Source organism: Amblyomma americanum, chromosome 8 (assembly GCF_052857255.1).
Source record: "Amblyomma americanum isolate KBUSLIRL-KWMA chromosome 8, ASM5285725v1, whole genome shotgun sequence".
Taxonomy (NCBI): Eukaryota; Metazoa; Arthropoda; class Arachnida; order Ixodida; family Ixodidae; genus Amblyomma; species Amblyomma americanum.
In genome coordinates this window covers 99,601,212-99,621,477 of record NC_135504.1, presented here as the reverse complement: position 1 = coordinate 99,621,477, position 20,266 = coordinate 99,601,212, and the positions used below count along the sequence as shown (strand labels likewise).

At 46.2% G+C, this 20,266-nt stretch overlaps 1 protein-coding gene across 1 annotated transcript in view; it reads right to left on the bottom strand.

The window, feature by feature from the left end:
• LOC144100585 (sodium-coupled monocarboxylate transporter 1-like) overlaps nucleotides 1-20,266 on the bottom strand; it is a 55,682-nt gene that overhangs the window by 10,006 nt on the left and 25,410 nt on the right. Inside the window, exons 9-13 of the mRNA XM_077633483.1 lie at nucleotides 18,712-18,800; nucleotides 15,278-15,387; nucleotides 9,640-9,707; nucleotides 7,500-7,586; nucleotides 6,003-6,172 (exon numbers count right to left, since the gene is read on the bottom strand). Coding sequence (XP_077489609.1) covers nucleotides 6,003-6,172; nucleotides 7,500-7,586; nucleotides 9,640-9,707; nucleotides 15,278-15,387; nucleotides 18,712-18,800 — 524 coding nt within the window. The remainder of the gene's footprint in view (nucleotides 1-6,002; nucleotides 6,173-7,499; nucleotides 7,587-9,639; nucleotides 9,708-15,277; nucleotides 15,388-18,711; nucleotides 18,801-20,266) is intronic.

Sequence of the window (20,266 nt, the reverse complement as noted above, 5' to 3'; positions counted from 1 at the left end):
CTCCCGTTCTTGAAGATGATGATAATGAGTTTCTACGACTCAAGGGCATTTTTGGCCAAAGATTGTCACATGCGGGATGGTTGGCCATCGCGGATCAATCACGTACGCAATTATAGAAAATTTCTAAACTGCCATAAAACCAACGCTCGTGTTAAAGCCGTGAATGCAAAGGGTACATGCATGTTCGTATTTTGTCGTGAAGCGAACTGAGTCCGGCGGAATGACCAAAATGAAAAGGCATATGTTGCCTGTAAGAGTGCTCAATAACCGTCGTTTAATTTGAAGACCTGGCCAGGCAAACTCAGCCAGAGTCCTTCTCAGAGGAAGAAGTGTGAGGCCCCTCGAACATAAGGCAACAAGCGAAGTAAGGGGCTGAGGCCACTCAGAATAAAAGATTCCGCCTAAAATCTTACAACATTAAAAATAAAGAAAAACATGCCTAAAGTAAGCATTCGATCATCGCCTAGAAAGAAGAATCGGCGCACTGGTACTTTCTTTGCGTAAAACTGCGAAAAATCATGTCCTTTCTATTTTTAACCTTGGGTGCATATGATTACGATGCAGATAACAGAGATGTGGCAACCACAACTCGTGCAGGGTGGTGCTGGTGTATTCTTTAGGCGATGGCAATGTGACATGTATGCATGTCCTACTGTAACCCTGCAGAGGCCTACTTCTTTAAGTTCAGTTTTCTTAGACACACCTCGCTGTACTTTGTTTCATTGTGCTCAGTTTGTTCCTTACTTCTGTCTTCCATTCGATATTGGGCGCTTACTGTCCTCGTTAATTTTAAGACCATTTTCGCTTGCGCACTTGGAGAAAGGGTAAACTCCTAACTGCGTTTGCCGTTTCAAGATAAACAGATCACATGAATCGAAGCTTAGTTGTGCATCATCAAAGCAAACAGAGTAATAGATGTATCAACGCAGTGCGATAATCAGTTCATGCATTTTGAGGATGAAAAGTGTGCAACTGAGAGCGGTGCCTTTATGATCACCGTTTCCATGCCTGGACTGTTTTGATAAAGACTTTCAAACAAAAGTTTTAAAGACTCTTCGTACAGATAACTCTGATTAGCATTGAACGTATCCCTTGATAATCTAAGAGGCGAGGTCACATAGGGTACCATAGCACTACGCTTTCTCATAAGCTTTCTCCAGAGCAAAGCAAACAGAAAAATTGCGCAGTTTTGCACCAAACTGCCACTAACATAACACTCAAGCAACAAGCTGTTTAGTTGTTGACCAGCCGGCCATAATAACAGCGTGGCGTTAGTCCATAACGCTATCGAACTCTTACATAATGAGCTCGATAAAGCAATTGGCTGATAGCTCGCCGCAGGTGTGGCTTCCTTGCCTTGCTTAAGTATTGGGTTGATAATCACCGCTTTCCCTGCTTTGTGAAAGCGTCCAGGGGATCTTATTGAACAGAGATAGGATGAGGGTGTGTTCATATAGACGCTTCAGAATACTGTATGTAATCTTACCACTGCGTTACCACGTCACTAACGCAACATTCAGCTACAGCAGTGCAAAAAGGGCATTGCACCTTCCCGCGGATCAGCTGTTTTTAGGAATAGCTTTCCACTCCAGAGGTAGCTCCTGGGCAGAAAGAAATGCATACCGTATGCTGTCTGAATACGTACTCAAAACATTTACTTTTTGCGTCGTCTTGGAGGCTCAGTAGGCCGCCACAGCACTGACAAAAGGTGTTGAATGAGCACTATTCCCTCTAAGGTCGCTAAGACTGTTACACATTTTGTGTATATCTGTGTAGGAACTGAATGATGAGACAAAGAATGCCCTGCGTTCCCGCTTCGACACACGTCGAATACGCCTTCCGTATCCCTCAGCGAGCCTAAAAGCTATTAGGGTTTCAACTCCCCGTATCTGCGAAATTTCGACCATGCATTATTCTGCCCCTCACGGAAATTCCCGAAATGCGCATTCCACAACAATATACGCCTGTTTAGTGTTGTTTCTGATGTATGTGAAATACAGCGTCCTATGTCGCCCGTTATGTGGAATGCGATGAATTATTCAAAGTGATCGATGCCTAGGTGTAGAACTGAGCTCTGAGCGTTCTCTTAACTTCTTCCAATCAGCAGCTTGCTAGTTAAACTTCGTAAAGAGATTTACTTTGCATTTTTTTATGTGACTGAGAATCACCGAGAAATGCTCGCACCTATACGCATTATAATAACAGCCCGTTTGATGGATGTCATGACCAATTGAGCAACGATAGCAAGGTCTGCTGCTGTGCCCATGTGTGCTATTTTATAACATGCTCGCTCTTTTATAGAGCATAGTATAGTTTATTATAGTGTATTATAGCATAATATAGTATAGTAAATCATGCTATAAAGACATGAATGGAGGCCTACACGAATTTTTCGAGACTCACAACTCGGGAGTAAGTTCGCGTGCATCCCCATGGCGGTTAGTGTGCATTAGAGTTTCGAATCAGCACGGATCTGGCTCTGACTTTTTTCAATTAACGGCACTGGTTTTTGATCAATTAACGCCTCGAATTCCTGGCTTGACAACAAATGAATGACAACAAATAGTGACCAATCGTTAGGGCTCTTATCGCCACAGCCACAAGATCGGCAATCAGCGATCGGCTTCCCATGGAATCGATTTCTGAGTATTTAGAGCAAAGCCACATTAAGAGACTGCACTGCCTTGCCTATTTTTCTGTATTGGCTGAGCTTAAGTCTGTTTTTTTTTCAGATATAATATGTTGATTTGGTATTCTCTCAATATTTATATCTGCCATACCGGTTTTTAATAGTCCTCTCCAATTCCACCAGATGAGACGCTTGTCAGTCATGATTATCTCAGAGGATGAACACTATACCTGCAAGAACTGTACTTTCCCACGCTTAACCGACCCAGGAATTTTTGGATGTTTCTCTTTTGTAAGTTATAGCAGACCGCACTGCTCTTTAGCAGACTCTTTCAGCACTCAAGGCGCCGGTGGGCCTGATGGCTAAAGGCTGATGAAGAACGGTTTCGGCTGGCCCGGTCTCTCAGGAATGTTCTGGAATCCAGAGGCCGCAGAGATGTGCCACCTTGGAGCCCGTGGAGCAAGAGGAGCCTCATGCTGCCCTTAAATCACTGAGAGCTGCATCGTCTCCGGGAGAGGCCCGGATACGAAAGGAAAAACACTGTCCCTCTCACTTGTCTTGGCAGTCTCATAGGCTCCCGTAAGGTGGACATTGGAATGTGAATAGTTCCATCACCTGGGTGCCATTTTTCGTACAGACAAAGACGGCACACGTCAACAATGCTGCAATATCTGCCTGCTGTCACCAGGAACCACTCAGCTCTACTTTCCACAGTTTCAGCGTAAGATCCAGATTATCTGTTTTGCATACTTTAGTCTTGCATTAGCGTAGATGTTTTGAGGCGGATAATTTGCTTTTCTGTTTTGATTATTGCGCATGTCTGTGATTAAGCAGCATGTGGCCCTTGGCAGTTTGCACGTTTTTTTTTTAATGGTTTACAGTTGTCCGTGCGGCGGTAACTTCTGGCGCGCTTTCCACAGGTCTCCTTGCCTATATAAGTTCGTACGACATGGTCCTACTTGTGGCACTTGAAAGCCCTCCTCGTGTTGGGTTTGTATAGGCGAAAGGAATAGTGAATAAACCCAACACGATGAGACTCCGACAAGGGAGTCTTGCTGAATGCGGGTACATTTTGTGTGTTGTCCCAATCTGGATCCTCACCATTCCACCGTAAGGTGGTACGCGAAGAGAAGTCACACCTCGATCTCCTTAATGCTCAACAATCTCACCGTCTTTCGTTGAGCAACACCTGCTCCTATAGTACGCCCTCTGGACACTATTGAGACCTCTGTGCGGTACGACCGAAACGAGTTCTGTTGGTTCAGTGGAATGTCGCTTCGGTGCTGTCTTCGCTAGGACAAGCAGATCCCCAGACAAAGTTCCTGTGCCTCACATTCCTACCCGATAATTTTGGAATGACGAAAATGGCAGACGGCTTAGCATTGCTAAATACAAATTATTTTGTGAAAGCGCAGTTTTTTGCTGGTGGACACTAGCTCCATGTACCTGAAAGCACGAGTGAGGTTTCACTGACCCAGGAATCCAGTTATGCACGTCTGCAGCTTTTTCATCATCAATGCCAATTTACCCCATATACGCCGGCAGCCTATGCTTCAGAGCCGCGCTTCTGCCACTACGTTGTCCACGCCAACGAATGAAGCGCACATCTCTGTAACTACTGCCACATAGCTCAAAGCTCCAAAATTAGTTTGATAATACTATTAGTTGATTAATATTACTTTGAGAGTAGTATTAGTTGATGAGTAAGACGATGTGCAATGCACAGCGTGGAAGTGCGTTGTGACTTAACACAATGCGTGTTAAACCTCGGCCAGCGAGGCAGATCTGCTCACGTCACCAGGGTTCGAATCCCAGCCGTGGAAAATCATTATTTCACTCGACAAAAACCCACCAACACCGCAACCATACAAACAATGCAAGATTTTGCTCGGGTTTTACGCATCGAAATGGTGCTTTCGCACTAACAATTTGCAATGACAAAAACTGCTCTGGTGGCAACTGGAGCATTGTGCTCAACAGAGTGTACAATCAAAATTTGAGGGAAGCTCTCACAGTACCCTTGAAGTGATGCTCTGACTACTTCGGTGCGAAACCATGTCCGAGTGCGATCATTTATAGGGCGGAAAAATTTCAATCCATGGGGCATGTATGGACTACGGGCGCATATTATGTCACCTGTGCTTCACCTTAATACAATCGGGAAGGTCCCAGAGGCCACAACCTGGTAGACGGACCGGAAGCCCATTAGCCTGAAAAAGGGACAAGACCCCAACTGCAACAGTTCGTAGTTTCTACCCTTCACCTTGCAACCTATCGCCACAGTGCAGGTAATGGTTGAGCTTTGGTGCCTCAAGGGTCCGTGCTGGCAACAGGCATCCCCTTGAAACTCAATGTGTCTGTTTGGCGGCTATTTGCAGCAGTTTTCTGGCGTACTATGGTGGTTATTCTATCTCTCACCCTTTTCCACCATGAAATCGCGCAGGGTATAAACAGTACTTGGAGTTTACCACCGCATTAGCAAATAAAACTATCACGTAGGAAGCATAGGGCTGCACTGTGATTTTTCTTTTTATGTATATATTTATTTTCGTTTCCCTTTTGATAACGTGAATTCCGCTAGTAGTGGATAGTGTGCTGTGGTGGGCTATGGAGAAGAATTGTATAATAAACCTGAATGCTTCTGTCTCGTGCTTAATGCCCACTGAGGCATACCACGCCAGCCTCTCAATCGGCTTGTAAATCGGAGCGAGGAGGAGAATCTAGCGCCGACTGTTCTCGAAGCTCAAATCGCGGTCGCTTTCAGTGAGCTCAGAAACATCCATATTGTAGGCGTGTTACTTGTAGGAACCTGACTCTGTCACTTGAGCTGCATCAAGAAAACCATTATCTCTGTAAAATGAAGGTATGCTGCAGAAGCCCACACATCAAGCGCCAAGCCTATCTGCTCACGCCGCCTAAACTTTCAGCTCTTGCGTTCTTTGATGCTGTGTTGCACCATGAGGGTTTGCAACTGTTTTTTTGTCCCTTACCCCAGCCTATTACACTTTTGGTGCTATTTACTCAGGAAGCAGGCATGCTCTCTTGTACAAGTTAAGTTCTCGAGAGCTCACAGTGCTGTCAAAACTTATCGTTCACTCAACTTCGCGCAACTTTTTGATTAAGTAATGCCACCATTATTTTGGCCCTTCGAAACAAAAAGTGTATAACCTTCACTGCTCTTACATGCAGTGCATCTCAGATAGTTCTGGTCTTCACAGATTTCTCAAGTCAGGTTCACGTCCAGCATGTTAACTGCCGTCCCTGACCCTGAATAACCTCATGCTTGCACTTAAGCCGATAATACAAGTCAAGCGGATGCTCGTTTCAGCACTTGCGCACAAAGCATATGCTCGCATTGAAACAAAGTGCTTACCTATGGCGAGCGGACACACCCACCAGATCTGCAACAGTGCCATTGGTGTTCGGCGGGCATCGGTCGAGCGTCCCCGGAATCACAGGCGGTGGTGGTACTGCCGACAGTCCCCGACCAACCGCGTGCCACAGTTGGATCGCGCATACGAGCAGGCTGGCCCATGCAGCGCCCTGCACACGCAGCAGTCATGGGGGCCGTAGGGAAATATGCTCCAAGTATGTGCCGCTTAATAGCTTTTCGTCCATCTTGGTTTATCTTGGTTAGGAGCAGAGAACAAGACAACTTCTGCGCGTTACACTAGAAGAAAAACCTTTTTGTCTGCTTGTGGCATTATCAGGGGGCTGGGATACGCAAAACGCGTAAGTAAAAAAAACTGACTTGTTGAAAATATTGTGTCGATTCTGTGAATCAGACTAAATGTTTCCTGTTTTTGAAGTGGTAGCGCCACGTATCAGCTCAAGTAGCTTGGCTTTTCCCTCGTTTTTCTTTCTGAAGCCTTCAGCACATGTATCGTTGTCAGCATGGGTGGCCCAGATAGGGTTCGGGGGCTGCGTCGTCACGCCCCTAAGGTTTCATTGCTGTCACAGAGTTTGCTTGCTTCCTCACTGATAGTGCCAGGGTGACTGACAGACAGGACTGTGCGAACGAGTTATTTAGAAAGCGAGCGTCAGGCAGCGCTCATAATGCTGTCTGTGGCCAATCGAGAGCATAATCATAAGTGTAGTCTACTTTCATGCCCTCACATAGACGCAATGCATATCCACATAGGGAGTAATTACTCATTAGCATCACCCAGAGCGCATCCATAGGGCTATAAAGGAAAGCTATTCAGGTTTCTAAGAAGCTTCGCTGTTGAACCAGGAAAAGGTATTTTCTTTTACATTTTCTCGCTAATGGATGAGCTCAGGTGGATGCTGATAAGTACATAGTTAGTTCCTAATTGGAACCAACTCCACATTTGGGAGTTTATCTCAAATACACCGGGCTTATGTGCACCTAGGCATGACTTTTTTCAGGTGACTGCTTGCAGTGTCCTCCTGGATCCACACCCTGTTCTACTTTGAGCATGAATGCCTCAGTAGCATGTCGCCTGCCTTTATCCCCCATGTTGGTACGAGTGTTTTCGCAATGTTTGCCGCACAGCATATTCTGATGTTGAATGCCAATCTAAACGCAACTCTTGTTTTCATGTTGCCAAATTGTTCGCCTTCGTATTTTAGAGCACTGCACTAGATTTATCCGAACCGTGCAGCTCCGCTCACAAGCCCAGATACCGAGTTGGCCATCGAGAAATAAGCGAGTAGTAGGCGTGATGTCTTTTCTGAGGCTGGGGGCATCCCTGCTCATTACTCGCCTTTGCGCAAGAATTTTAAATACCTCGCGTTTCGTTCGAGGAGCAAATCGCTTTTTGGCATAGTGCCGAACAAGAATGGAATCCCGACGCCGTGGCCTGCAGACAACTGCGTGCATTTAAGAGAAGGTCGATGTCATGCCAACCTTTGCGTTGACCCACGGTGACGAGACGGCGAGGAGGATGAGACCGATGAAAGGCCCCGAAGCTGATGAGTAGAGTGACACGAACAACTGCGGAGAAATAGCAAACAGGGTTGTTGGGGAAACGGAACCACTATCCATTATGCGCCAGCCTGCCAAGAGGGCTTGGTGGAAAGTATGCGTGGCTGCTGTGGCCCAAAGTGTACGCTGTTGTTGACACCCCGCTTTTATGTGTTTTGTGCGTTGTCAAAGTTTGGGGTGTTATTTAGCTGCAACTCGCACTTATGGCAGCCCGTGACAGGAAACGCAGTGATAGCACAGACTTACTATTAAGCACCTAGGCTTAGGCACGTCGGGCTTGAGAATCCCTCAGGCCTCCATGGCCTTACGGCGAACCTTTTATTTCACGCTGGAATTGTGTACTGGGCGCTGTACATCACGTTTTCTGCACAATAACTTTTCTCCTTGCAGTATTCATATAATGTAAGCCGCCGCGGTGGCTCAGTGGTTATGACGCTCGGCTGCTGACCCGAAAGACGCTGGTTCGATCCTGGCCGCGGCGGTCGCATTTTAGAAGGAGGCTAAATGATAGAGACCCTTGTACTGTGCGATGTCAGTGCACGTTAAAGAACCCCAGGTGGTCGGAATATTCGGAGCCCTTCATTACGGCGTCCCTCATAGCCTGCGTCGCTTAGGGACCACACCATAAAACCATACAACAAAACCATATAGTTTGTACAGTCGAGGACAAAAGTCTTTGGACCACGCGTTCCTCAAACGAAGCCGATAGCTCTGCTATTATCCGGCGGCTGGAGACCGCACTTGTGGAGATGAAAGCCAAAATTTTGTTCTTTCATTTTCGCAAGGGCAGTCTCCAGCCGCCGGCCAATAATAAAGATATCGCCTTCTCTTGAGAAACACATGGTCCACATACTTTTGTCCCCGACTGTACTAGCCGTTCTGCCTAGCACTTTACCTTGTGACGGATCAGACCGAACCGTCTCGTGACGCTAGGCCAAGATTCGTTATAGAAATTATATTTTAAAATAATTCTAAACAGGCTGAAGCTGTTGAATCCTAACTGCCATGTCATCACGTAAGGAACTAAAATGTGCTAAATTAACGTGATAATTTCGAGTGACCAAATCTATGGCCAAACGACAGAGCTTATGAGCATAAAAACAGTTTATGGTAGTCTAATATTGGTCTTTACTACTTTGTTTTTATGAGAAATAGTGCCTACTTAGAGGACTCATCTCAGTGCCATGAACCTTAACGACTAGCACTCTTACATAAACCTTCGACCCATCCGTCTGTAATCCATAATTTTTTCAGTCACCAGCCTTGATTCCGTGCCTGGACCGGCCTCACAAACTTAAAAAAATCGCGTGTCGTTCATTTGCATATTCGTTCATACATACCACGCACTGTCGTTGACTGAACGAGCTTACCAGCGTGCATATCAACTAACCCCAGTGCATCTGAGTTGATAATTGGTAATGTTAATATGTAGCGGCGTTGACGTTACTCCTTCGCTACTTTTATATGCATTTTTTTCTATAGCCAGAACTCTCATACGGCCACAACAACCCTTTGATCTTGAAATGGCAGGCAGGAAGGCAGGCGGGCAGGCAGGCTGGCAGGAGGACAGGAAGGCGGAGAGGCGGGCAGGCGGACGGGCAGGCGGGGAAGCGGGCAGGCAGATATATTAATAATAGTAATAACAATAAACTTTAATAATAAAAGATTTCCGCAGCAGCTATACACGATAGGCGAACCAAATCCGCAGTGGGCTTGAAGGGCAGGCCATGCATGCAGTGGCAACAAAGTTGAATACCGCGAACAGCACTGTTTGTGTTTAGGCGCTTTTTTCTTACGCGGCAGCAGAATAAGTGTCATGACAGTATATCCTCTAAGGCTCTGATTTTATGCAGTTAGGCAGGATTTAGATTATCTTAATGAATGGGAAAGTAACAGTTGAAGGCTCGATCATGTACTAATTAGAAATCCGGTGGGTACCCAACGGCAATGGGGAGCGAACCCAGCACGTCCCAAATGAATAGTGGGTGCTCGATCACAAGGACACAGACAGACAAATACACACAGGTTGATTCATTGACGAACTAAAAAAGTCGATACGTACTCTGGTAGCCGTGCCCATGTATGGTACCGCAATGGCATAGAGGGTCATGATGATACCGCTTGCCAGAGCTGAAACCAGCGTTCACAAGTTAAAAAGCTTTGTTACTCACAACTGCGGTGTTTGGTATATGCCCTTCCCACGTTTTCTGGTTATTTTTGCAGGTCTGGTTGAAGTATAGCCCTTGCAGGGGTCGGTCGTCAGATCTCGTCAGAATTTTTTTGCCTCCTTCAACTGTTTGCGCGGGTCTAAAGAAAGGTAATTAGTCTGGATTTCACGCAGAACGCCAACGGTTGTTCTGCTACAGTCATGTACAAAACTTTGTATGGAGCACCCACAATGGTTGGAAACTTCATTAATGGCGAGTTGAGCGAGTTGGTACATACTTGAACAAAAACAGCACAGCAATAGGGACAAGAAAGAAGACGGAACAGGCGCTGACTAGCAACTGGAGGTTCATTGAAAAGGAACACGTAAAATATACTCTGTAAAGCCCAGAGCGCACATGAGCTGCATCAGCAACATTGATAAATCGCAGTCATGGTGATCGAGATACAAGAGTTCACAGTTATGGACGAAGACAGATGGGGCGCTTACGCATGTGTCGCGGTTATTTTTAAATATGAAAATATGAAATGCTTCGTTGATGATACCAAAGCAACTACGAAAGGAAACGAGCTCTGTCAAACCATCCAATCACTAGGGCTCACAACGCTAAACAACCGGAGCGGCCACACACGAATGGGTAGCAGTGTATGTGTGGCCACATCTCCAGACTTATCCCTCTCTAGAGATGTCAAGGACCCAAAGTGGTTCAACACCGGGCAAAACCTTGGTATCACTTCATCATTAACCGCACCTTCCACGCGACAAAACTTAAAAACAAAAGTAAAAACACACGAACCACGGATTGCGGCAAGGATTGGGGCAAGTTCAGGGAACCCGACCGCGGCGGCTGCGTTTTTATGGAGGAAAAACGCTAAGGCGCCCGTGTGCTGTGCGATGTCAGTGCACGTTAAAGATCCCCAGGTGGCCGAAATTATTCCGGAGCCCTCCACTAGGGCACCTCTTCTTCCTTTCTTCTTTCACTCCCTCCTTTATCCCTTCCCTTACGGCGCGGTTCAGGTGTCCACCGATATATGAGACAGATACTGCGCCATTTCCTTTCCCCCCAAAACCAATTATTATTATTATTATTATTATTAAGTTCAGGGAACTTTGCAACAAAACAGTTCCAAAGGAGATCCCTAACCTTAGCGACTGGGTTATCTCCCTGAATCAAGATGTCAGGTCCACTAGCGTTGTTGTGGTGCCAGTCGAGAAAGCGGAGCAGATTGCAGACTACAAACTCTTACACCTGTGGCAGGCACAAAAAGGCCTCCACAAACAACGGAAGAAGCAAAAATACAAGCGGAGTCGCTTCTTGTATTTTTGCTTCTTCCAATGTAAGATAGCTCAAATTCAGAGGCGAATCGAGGAACATACACTTACAATACAAACACAATAATAGAACCAAATATGAGAAAGCATCAACGGACAGCTCGGAAATAAGAAGACGGCATCTTCTGAGGCACATGCTTGACCCAGAACAAACACGTCCCGTGCAACGAAACCAACTGTACAGACTCATACATAAATATGAGGCTACAACTAAAGACCTAATCAAAGAGCCAACAGAACGCTATCTAAACACGGATGAGGGCACCACACAACAAGACTTCCGGGGACTCCTAATCTAAATTTAGACGCAAACGCCACAGACACGGAGGTCTGGTACGCAATTGGAAATCAGCGGACAACATCTGCTGCAGGACCAGGCAACGAAATAAATAACTCTCAAGAACTTAGACACAACGTCGATTGCGGCGATTACAGACTTTATGAACAAATACTGGCACTCAAGTAACATACCACAAGAGTGTAAACACGCGAAAATCACTTTTCTTCCTAAAGGGTGTAAACCTCAGCAGTGAGAATCTATGCCCAATTTCATTATCATGCCTAGGCAAACTAATGGAGCATGTCATCCTCAACAGGCTCGAAAACTATGCGGAGGACATGAACCTCCTACCTGAAACTATGTTAGGATTCAGGGCCCAACTATCTACCCAGGAGATACTCTTGCAGCTTAAAAAGGACAATTGAAGCTGACGAGGGAACAGGAACGAAAGCAATATTGGGTTTAGTCCTTATTAAAGCTTTCGACAACGTGACCCACAAAGCCATTGTGACAAACTTGTCAGAAATGAACACCGGAGAAAAGAGGTACAGCTACATCCGATCTTTCCTCACTAACAGAAGTGCCGTGATAACGGTCGGAACAATAGAGTCTGCCCCAATCACACTAGGAACCGAAAGAACACGACAGGGCTCTGTCCTGTCCCCTTTCCTTTTTAACCTCTTCCTCATTAACCCCCCCCCCCCCAATTTGCACAAATACCGGACCTACATCACACATTCTATGCAGATGACATTACGCTTTGCGTACCCAAAGCATGCGAAGGCTACCGAGAAGACACACCCCGAGAAGCAATAGATATCATTGAGGCATGCGCATGGGAATCCGGCCTCACTTGTTCAGAGCAAAAATTTGAACTCTTCGTGATACGCCAGAAACAAAGAGGTAGAAGAACTACAACACCCCCCCCCCCCCCCCCCCCCTGCAAATAAACGCCTATGTCAATGGAGTTGTATTCACAAACAAATGGAAAGAATAATGACACACTCACTAAGCTAAACTGCACGGTAGAAGCGATGGCGCGATTAATCCGCCGCATCGCTAATCGAAGACAAGGGGCGAAAGAAAGATTTATGCCGACTAGTGCCCGCCTTTGCGCTAAGGAAGACACTCTATGCTACCCCTTATCTCAAATCTACTAAAGCGGAAAAGGACAAATTGGATAGCACGATACGGCAGGCCTACAAAGCTGCCATAGGACTCCCACTAAATACCTCAACCGAAAGTGTTATGAGCTTATAAGAGTACACAACACTTACAATGAAATGAAAGAATCCCATTTAATGGCTCTAACAGCGAGATAAGCCAATTCCAGATCTGACACGAGTATTCTTACCAGGCTTGGCATTAACTTTCAACTGGCGAATAAAGACGCTAAAGTAGACTTGCCCCGCGACTATAAGACAGCCCTACTAATCCAACCACTAACCAAACACATTCACACCATACACCATAAGCGTAGAAGACAGGAACGAGCCAAAGCCTTACACATTAAATACGGGCAGTATGCTGGAAACATTTATGTAGTTGTGGCAGAATACAAACATACGAATGCACTTGCAATTGTGGCTGTGAACGAAAATGGTGACCACATCGTCTTGGCAACAATCAAAACGAAATCCTCTGAAACGGCAGGAGAGGCGGCTATAGCCCTCGCCCTAGCGCATACCCAAGAGAGCATCATTCTCAGCGACTCCAAAATAGCTATCAATAAATTTCGCAAAAGGGCGAATTACAAACACCTCCCTTAGAATCCTTAACGCCACCAAATTATTCGGAACTGATATGGGTCCCCTCCCATTCGGGGAATCCGGGCAACGAGGCAGCCAACAATAAAGTACGAGGTTTCGTCGACCGTGCAGTGGATGAGTCTGGCTCCCCGAATTTCACGGAGGACTTTATGATCCCATATAATGATCTCACCAATCATTTTAAACTAGAGTGGAGAACTCCCCCCCCCCCCCCCCCCCCCGCACAAAAGCCTGATTAAAAAACAAGAAGTTACGTGCGTCGTTCGATGCGCACCCCATCACTCCTCGCGCACATTTATCCGGATCTATGCAACTCGAAGTGTAAACACTGTGGCCAAGGAGCCAACTATGATCACATCCTGTGGGATTGTAAAATAGAGCCTCCTCCGGGTGTCCTAGTTACGGCTCCTTCTTTCGAGCGGTTGAAGGCCGTGCTGGCTATCTCGGACCCCAGAACGAACGTTCTGGCGGTGGAGTGGGCTGACAAAGTCGACAAGGGCATTGTTCTCTCGACCACTCAACGTGACCTCTTACCAAGCTCTTTCTGGCGAATAAAATGTTTTACAATCAATCTCTAGTTAGTTTATCTTTGTGATTCTACACGATCTTAGTATCCTTAAAAAGTGGAGTGAATGGTTCTGCAGCAGGCATTGTGGTATTACGACGACATTCTGTGTAGTGCAAGGGTAGGTTTGAGAAAAGGGCCCGTCCCAAAGAAGTGTTGTGCTCACGTAGGCGGGTATTCAGGCACCTTCCCGTCTGGCCTATATAACTCTTTCCACACGTGAAGGGAACACTATACACCACACCCTCGGCACAATGGACGAACTCCAAGCCAGGATTTACTCGGCCCGCTTTTTTACCTCTTTTTTTTGTCTTGTGTTTCTTCTCTTGTTTTCCTATCAACCATGCCGCAAGTTCTGCAAAGCTTATTAGGTGCAGAAAAAAGTATATCAACCCCATACCTGCGGCCTACCTGCTTTAAACTGTGGGACTACTGATGAACGTAGTGCAAGAGCGCAATTTTTCTGGCCCACACGCGCCGTAGACAACGACGCAGAAAAGTCCACATCATCACCGGATGGTACGTAACATTGCGTGGGAGCTGACACCTTCTCCACTTCGCTCGGAAGCGGCGGCGCCAGGACGGCGAAGAAACGTCTCGAACCTTCTGGAACCTGGCCCTTCCTGACCGATGGTGATGCGCGGGCCGGTTGGAGTGTGAGCTAACGCTTATACTGTTGGTGCTACGTGTGTCTGGACCTGCCTTGAGGCAAGTGGCCAGCAGGCGCGGAATGTCCTAAAAATAACGACCGCTTATCGCCGCTGGTCCGCCCGGGCTCTAGTTGATATCAAAAGAAGCGCCCCGGCACGACTGCCGGGGAACACCGCTAAGGCCAGCCGCGGACCTGCGAGGGGTCACGCGTTGTCTTCGGGACGATGTCATCATCACCCTCCGGTCTTCGGATTGTCGCAGTTGCATGTGAACGACTTGTGTTTATTGTGTTTGCCTCTCATGTGCACTAAAGAACTACTGTTTCAAGATTTCTCTTTGTATTATAGCCTTTTAAGTGTTCATTTGCATGCCTTCCCATGCCCAGCATTTCTGGGCAAAACATTTATTATTAGAAAACTGCAAGATACTGTAATGAAAATATTGAAGCCAATAGTTAATTCTTCTGATCAGTAGCAAAAATTTCGTTTGAAGTTTCTTAATTGCTGGCGTTGAGCAGCTAGGAGTGCCGTGGAAAAACAATAGGGAACGCTTTTGACCATATCAAAAACGGTTAATAGCCAAATAGTGCAATCGTGCCGACAGGATATCTGCAGATATATTGATTGTTATAGTGAAATCTTGCAATATATGAAAAAAGTGCGTCCAAAGACTCTTTCCTGTTCAAAAATGCTTTTGTCTAGAATTGCAGGACAAAATTGCTGGACAGTTAACTGATTATTGCCGTCCTAACAATTGCTAACTGCTCGCGCACCTAATTCTCACTTGGCTTAACAACGAAAATCGACCGTCATTTGTTTTCAATGCACCGGTTCATTGTGTTTTCTCCGCCAACGAATATGCGCCAGAAACATTATGAACGTGTATTTTATGAAGAAAAGTTCGTATTTGAAAAAAAGCAAGTTCTTGCTGATTTACCTAGGATCCGCACCACATGCATGGCTGTCCGCTCACTCATCTTCACGTACGGGGCGACGATGTCGATGTAAAAGGTGGCGGCGTTGGAGTTGACGATAGACGAAACTGTGCTGCACGATTCAGGAGGGAATATTCGCAACGTGCAGTCTCATCAATGTGGGATGTTCGTGGCTGAAGTGTTTTGTTCACATTTCATTTTTGCTGATAGTCATCATCATTAGCATGACTACGCCCACTGCAGGACAAAGGCCTCTCCCACACCTTTCCATTTAATCCTGCCCTGTGGCAGCCGCGGCCATCTTATTTCCGCCAGATTCTTATTCTCATCCGCTCATCTAACTTTCCGCCGCCTCCTGCTACGCTTGCCTTCTCTGGAATCCATTGTGTTACCCTTAACAACCATCGCTCATCTTGCATTCGCATTACATGTCCTGCGCAAACCCATTTCTTCTTCCTGTAAAACAGCGTGAACTACGACGGAAAAGAACAGGAAGGACACGAGACAGCGCTCGTCTCATGTCCTTCTTGTTCTTGTCCGACCTTGTTCGCGCTGTTTTACAAGGATGCTTCAGTACGAACTCCCCTAACTGAAAGTTCTTCTTTCTGGTTTGGACTAGCCTCTCATAAACCCGCATTTGTTCTTTGAACCCTTCTTCCTATTCCTTAAAGTTACACCGTAGCTCACTGCGTTGTCCTCAATTTAATTTGAACCCTTTCTGTTGGTTGGCCTGCACGTTTCAGTGGAGCAGGCGTCTCTCACTGCAAAGTAGAAATGTACGGCATATCTCCTTTCGCGCTTAACCACGGAAAACTGCTTCACCATTCTCCGTTAACGTTAATGGCCATCGGTTACCCATTCCACTCGCTAGCAGCTCAAGTAAAGGTGGCATCGAGGTCACATCGAGAATAATGAACGTGGGAGGGGCACGTAGTGCGCATAGCAGATAGCCCACTGTCCGCTATGGTTGCGAAGTGTGCTTCAAGAGCGGCAAAATGCAGCAGGAAACTGCACATGATCAGATTAGATGGTGAGATTAGAATGTTAGCGGGAATATCTTGGCCGTAGCTGGCTCAGGACAGGGTTAACTGGTGATTCAGGTATCGTTGCTCTTGTCTTGCAGTCGACGTAGCCGAACGGATGATGACGAAGGATATAGCGCTGTACAGGGTGATACTTTTAAGCTTCCAGATATTTATTTTAAAAACTGGGAGACATTTAGATGCGGTCTGTACAGGCGGATTTTATAGCAGGAGCACATTATATATATATCATAAAGCTCAATATTTAAATTATTTATTAACGAGAATAAACTAATAAGCGTTTTATCTTTGACTTCAGGAGCAAGATAAATTTCGAAATTAAGGGCCATCAACATTGAAGATGAATCCATTTTCTGAATTTTTCTAAACGGCAACGTGGTCGAGGCTGACCAGATTCCTAATTCCTTGTTGCTGGAAAAAATCAGTATTTAATAACACGATAGCGTTTAGATTTGTGTCTCTCAAAAATTTCTGGCTTATCTGCAACTAACTTTTCTGATTGGTCGAGAGAAGTCGCTTGACCTTCTGGCGCCCTCACAACCTGCCCGCGGACTGTGAGAAAACTGTGCACCTTTGCAAAATTCAATGCAGCTGCCAGCTTCCCACCATGGCGCTGCACTTGAGCATTATGAGAGCTCGGAAAGAGAGACCTAGATCTCACTAGTCGCACCATGGCTGCGTTTAAAACAGCAACCTGCCGCGGCAGTCGCGCATCGTGTAACCGATCATCCGTCATCAGCCGTGATCAACACCACACGACCACCAAGGGCTCAATCATAGGGCACCACCAAATTTTAAAGCATAAGAACCCTCAAATTTTAAACATGGCACACGACCTAAATCGCCAAAGGACACCCAATGTTTTGGATGAACGCCCACGCCAGAAAACACGTTGTATAGATCGGTAGAGATTTGTGGGTAGACCAAGGTGAGTTATGGGTCGAATTAGTCGAATTCTATATGATAATGCTATAGAAGGCACTAGAGCATTCTAGAAAGTGAGGACGCATGCATACCATATAATACCCCTGTCACACGGGCATTTCGAGGGCACTCGAACCGATAGTCTATCATCTCAAAGGCGATCGAGCGCTGCTACATGGGCAGTTTCAATGGCGATCGAGTCAATAGCCTATCGAGTCAACGGAGCAGCACGGAACTCCATCGAGATTTCGAGGGTCTTCGAGCGCTGCCCAAGGTTGCTGGCGTTGTTTCGAGCGGCGCCGAGCGCACTTTCGTACACGACACATTCAAGGTACAAAAGCGTGAACAAACATGTTTCGCCTAGACATTAATGCTAGCAGTCTGTACAATAATTCTAAAATTCTATCAGACTGGTTTTAACCGCATTAAGCGCATTAATTTGGCGTTGCAGTCTTTGCGTTGTTTGCGTACTTTGCGTTGACAACATGGCGGCGCCCTGCCCGCCCGCTTCGCAGCAATGACAACTTCGTCGCTAATCCCTCAAAACAATGTCGTGTTCTAAGCTGTTGTATTCGCCTTCTATTTGCCCATTCTTACCCTCGCATAAAGTTTCAAGAGACAAATAGCTTTTGTTTTTCAGATATCAAGGCGACTTCCCATGTGTTAAGCCTGACGAAGCAGCGCTCCGACGCTGTTGGACTGGCTTGGTTTTGGCTCGTCTTGTATTAGACTGGCTACAGCAGTGTTTGCATCTGTCCGTCGCGTGCGTGCAATTAAAAGGGGTTTAAACAACATGCGCGTATGCGTGTATTTAAGCATTTCGTATACATTTATCGAATATTTTGTTATTTTTGTAAAATCTAAAGTAGCGATTGTGGCGCCACACAAGCGTAGCGTGAGACACGAGAACCATTTCAATGCCATTGAGATTTGCCGTACAGCAGCGACACCACACAACTCCTCCGAGTTCGATGGTGATTGAGAATCTCGAAGACCCTCGACTCGATCGGCATTGAAACTGGCCGTGTGACAGGGGTATTAGAGAACTGGTTTCTATTAGAATTATGGCTGTAAATTGGCAGGAAGAACATTAGAAACGCATTGTACACACCACAGAAGGCAACATAAATGCTCTCGCGCTTTATTCGTTAAGAATTCGCTTAAGAAGCCCCCAATTGTTTTCTGTCCTTACTTTTGCATACTCTAGCATCGCGGAACGTTGCGGCAGCAGGACGAGACAAAAAGTCACCAACCAATTGAAAAAAACCCGCATTGATGGCATACTTGACAGCAGAAGGAAACAAAAAATAAGAATTCATTAGCTGTCTTCTTGAAGTAACATTTTTTATCTTTACTCAAGAGACTGGACTACAGGCTTGGAAACATTATCACCTTGTTGCACTCTGCAAGACACTGCATGTTCAGAAGGAAGGAAATGTGTACTACCACAACATAAATAATTGCCTCACCTTGTAGAAGCACCAAGAAGCCCAGCCAGGAACAAGCCCCTCAAAACTGCCACGTCGGACAACCTTTCTTTCATGAAGTATGGAACGACCTGGATGGGATTAGAAAAGGTGATGCATGCCCTCATCATATTCGTATGGCTGCAAAATTCAAACTGTTAATTTAAGTCATTATGCAGCTTTTGTATTTAGGGCCCTTTTCAGCCAAAACAAATAAATGCTTGATATCATTCGCAAACGTTTCCTGACTTTAAGCCAGACACTTGGAACAGCTTACGAAACCGTTGTGCTCGCGCTGTCAACACGTTTTGCTCCTCCCGGCTTAGTTTAGTGCCTCTTCTTCACGGCAGCCAAGCGCTAACCGCGTATAATGAGCGCAGTCAGTGCAAACATCTCATGAGCAAACATTCATTAGTTCGCAAAACCACCCTTTAAAGTTGTGAAGCTCCGTTCACCAACAAATTTAAATGATCTTGCTCCTGAGCTACTTTCATAGGCTACAAATTTTGCTAGTTGGTATTTAACCCTTTGTATCCCCTAGGCCACATATGCAGTCACATATGCAGGGATAAAAACGGTAACTGCTGTTATCACTTCTTTGCTGTGTTCTCAGAACCACGGGACAGAAACCGGACAGTACCGCTGCGGTGGCCAAGTGGTTGAGCGTCCGCCGCGCATGCGGGAGGTGCGGGGTTCGATCCCCAGTGCCACCGGGTACCCACTGGTGATACAATTGGTACAAGCTTTCCCTTGGTCTCGTGCTCGGCTTATTCATTGTGAAATGCTTGGGAAATGTGTCTTTGGCCCCACATTGAGAAGTCGAAAATAGCTTGATCATGGCGCTCTTTGGCTATAGATGCCCTGGCGCCATAAAAAAACTCATAATCATCATCAAACCAGACAAGAAAGGTGCTTTCAGTGTCCTGTCCGGACTAGACCTCATTCTGCTATACATGACAAAAGGCCGCTCCAGTCTCTGTCGTCTCTGCTGTTCTCACCCTCCGAAGCGTTCTTTAACGTGCGCAGACATCGCGCAGTACACGGGCCTCTTGAATTTCACCTCCATGGAAATTCAACCGCCGCGGCCGGGATCGAACCCGCGTCTCTCGGGTCAGCGGCGGAGCGAAATAACCACTGAGCCACCGCGGCGGCTGGGACGATCTTTTTTGTACGTGCTTCAATGGACTTCAGAGAATGCTGCGTTACTTCACCGTTGACGAAGGTAACATGCGCTGGTAGCGAAAGCTGACGGGGAATTTGCATAAATACCGAGAACCAGACACAGGGCTATATTAAACTTATCTGAAGCTTAAAGAAACACCTCGGATGGGCCATTTTCTTCAAAGTCAGTGGATGGCACAAAACCCGCAATGAAACCTCATTTAGTGTGCGATCGTATTGCACCGGACCTAACATCTGAAATCGTCAACTTCTAGTGCGACATTTATCCTCCTTGACTTCGTGACTACGTCAGTCATGCAGCACCGCACACCCCTGAAGTCTTTTCTTGTTTAATACTGGTGAATGACCTGAACAATAGCACGCCTTCCTGCAGGCA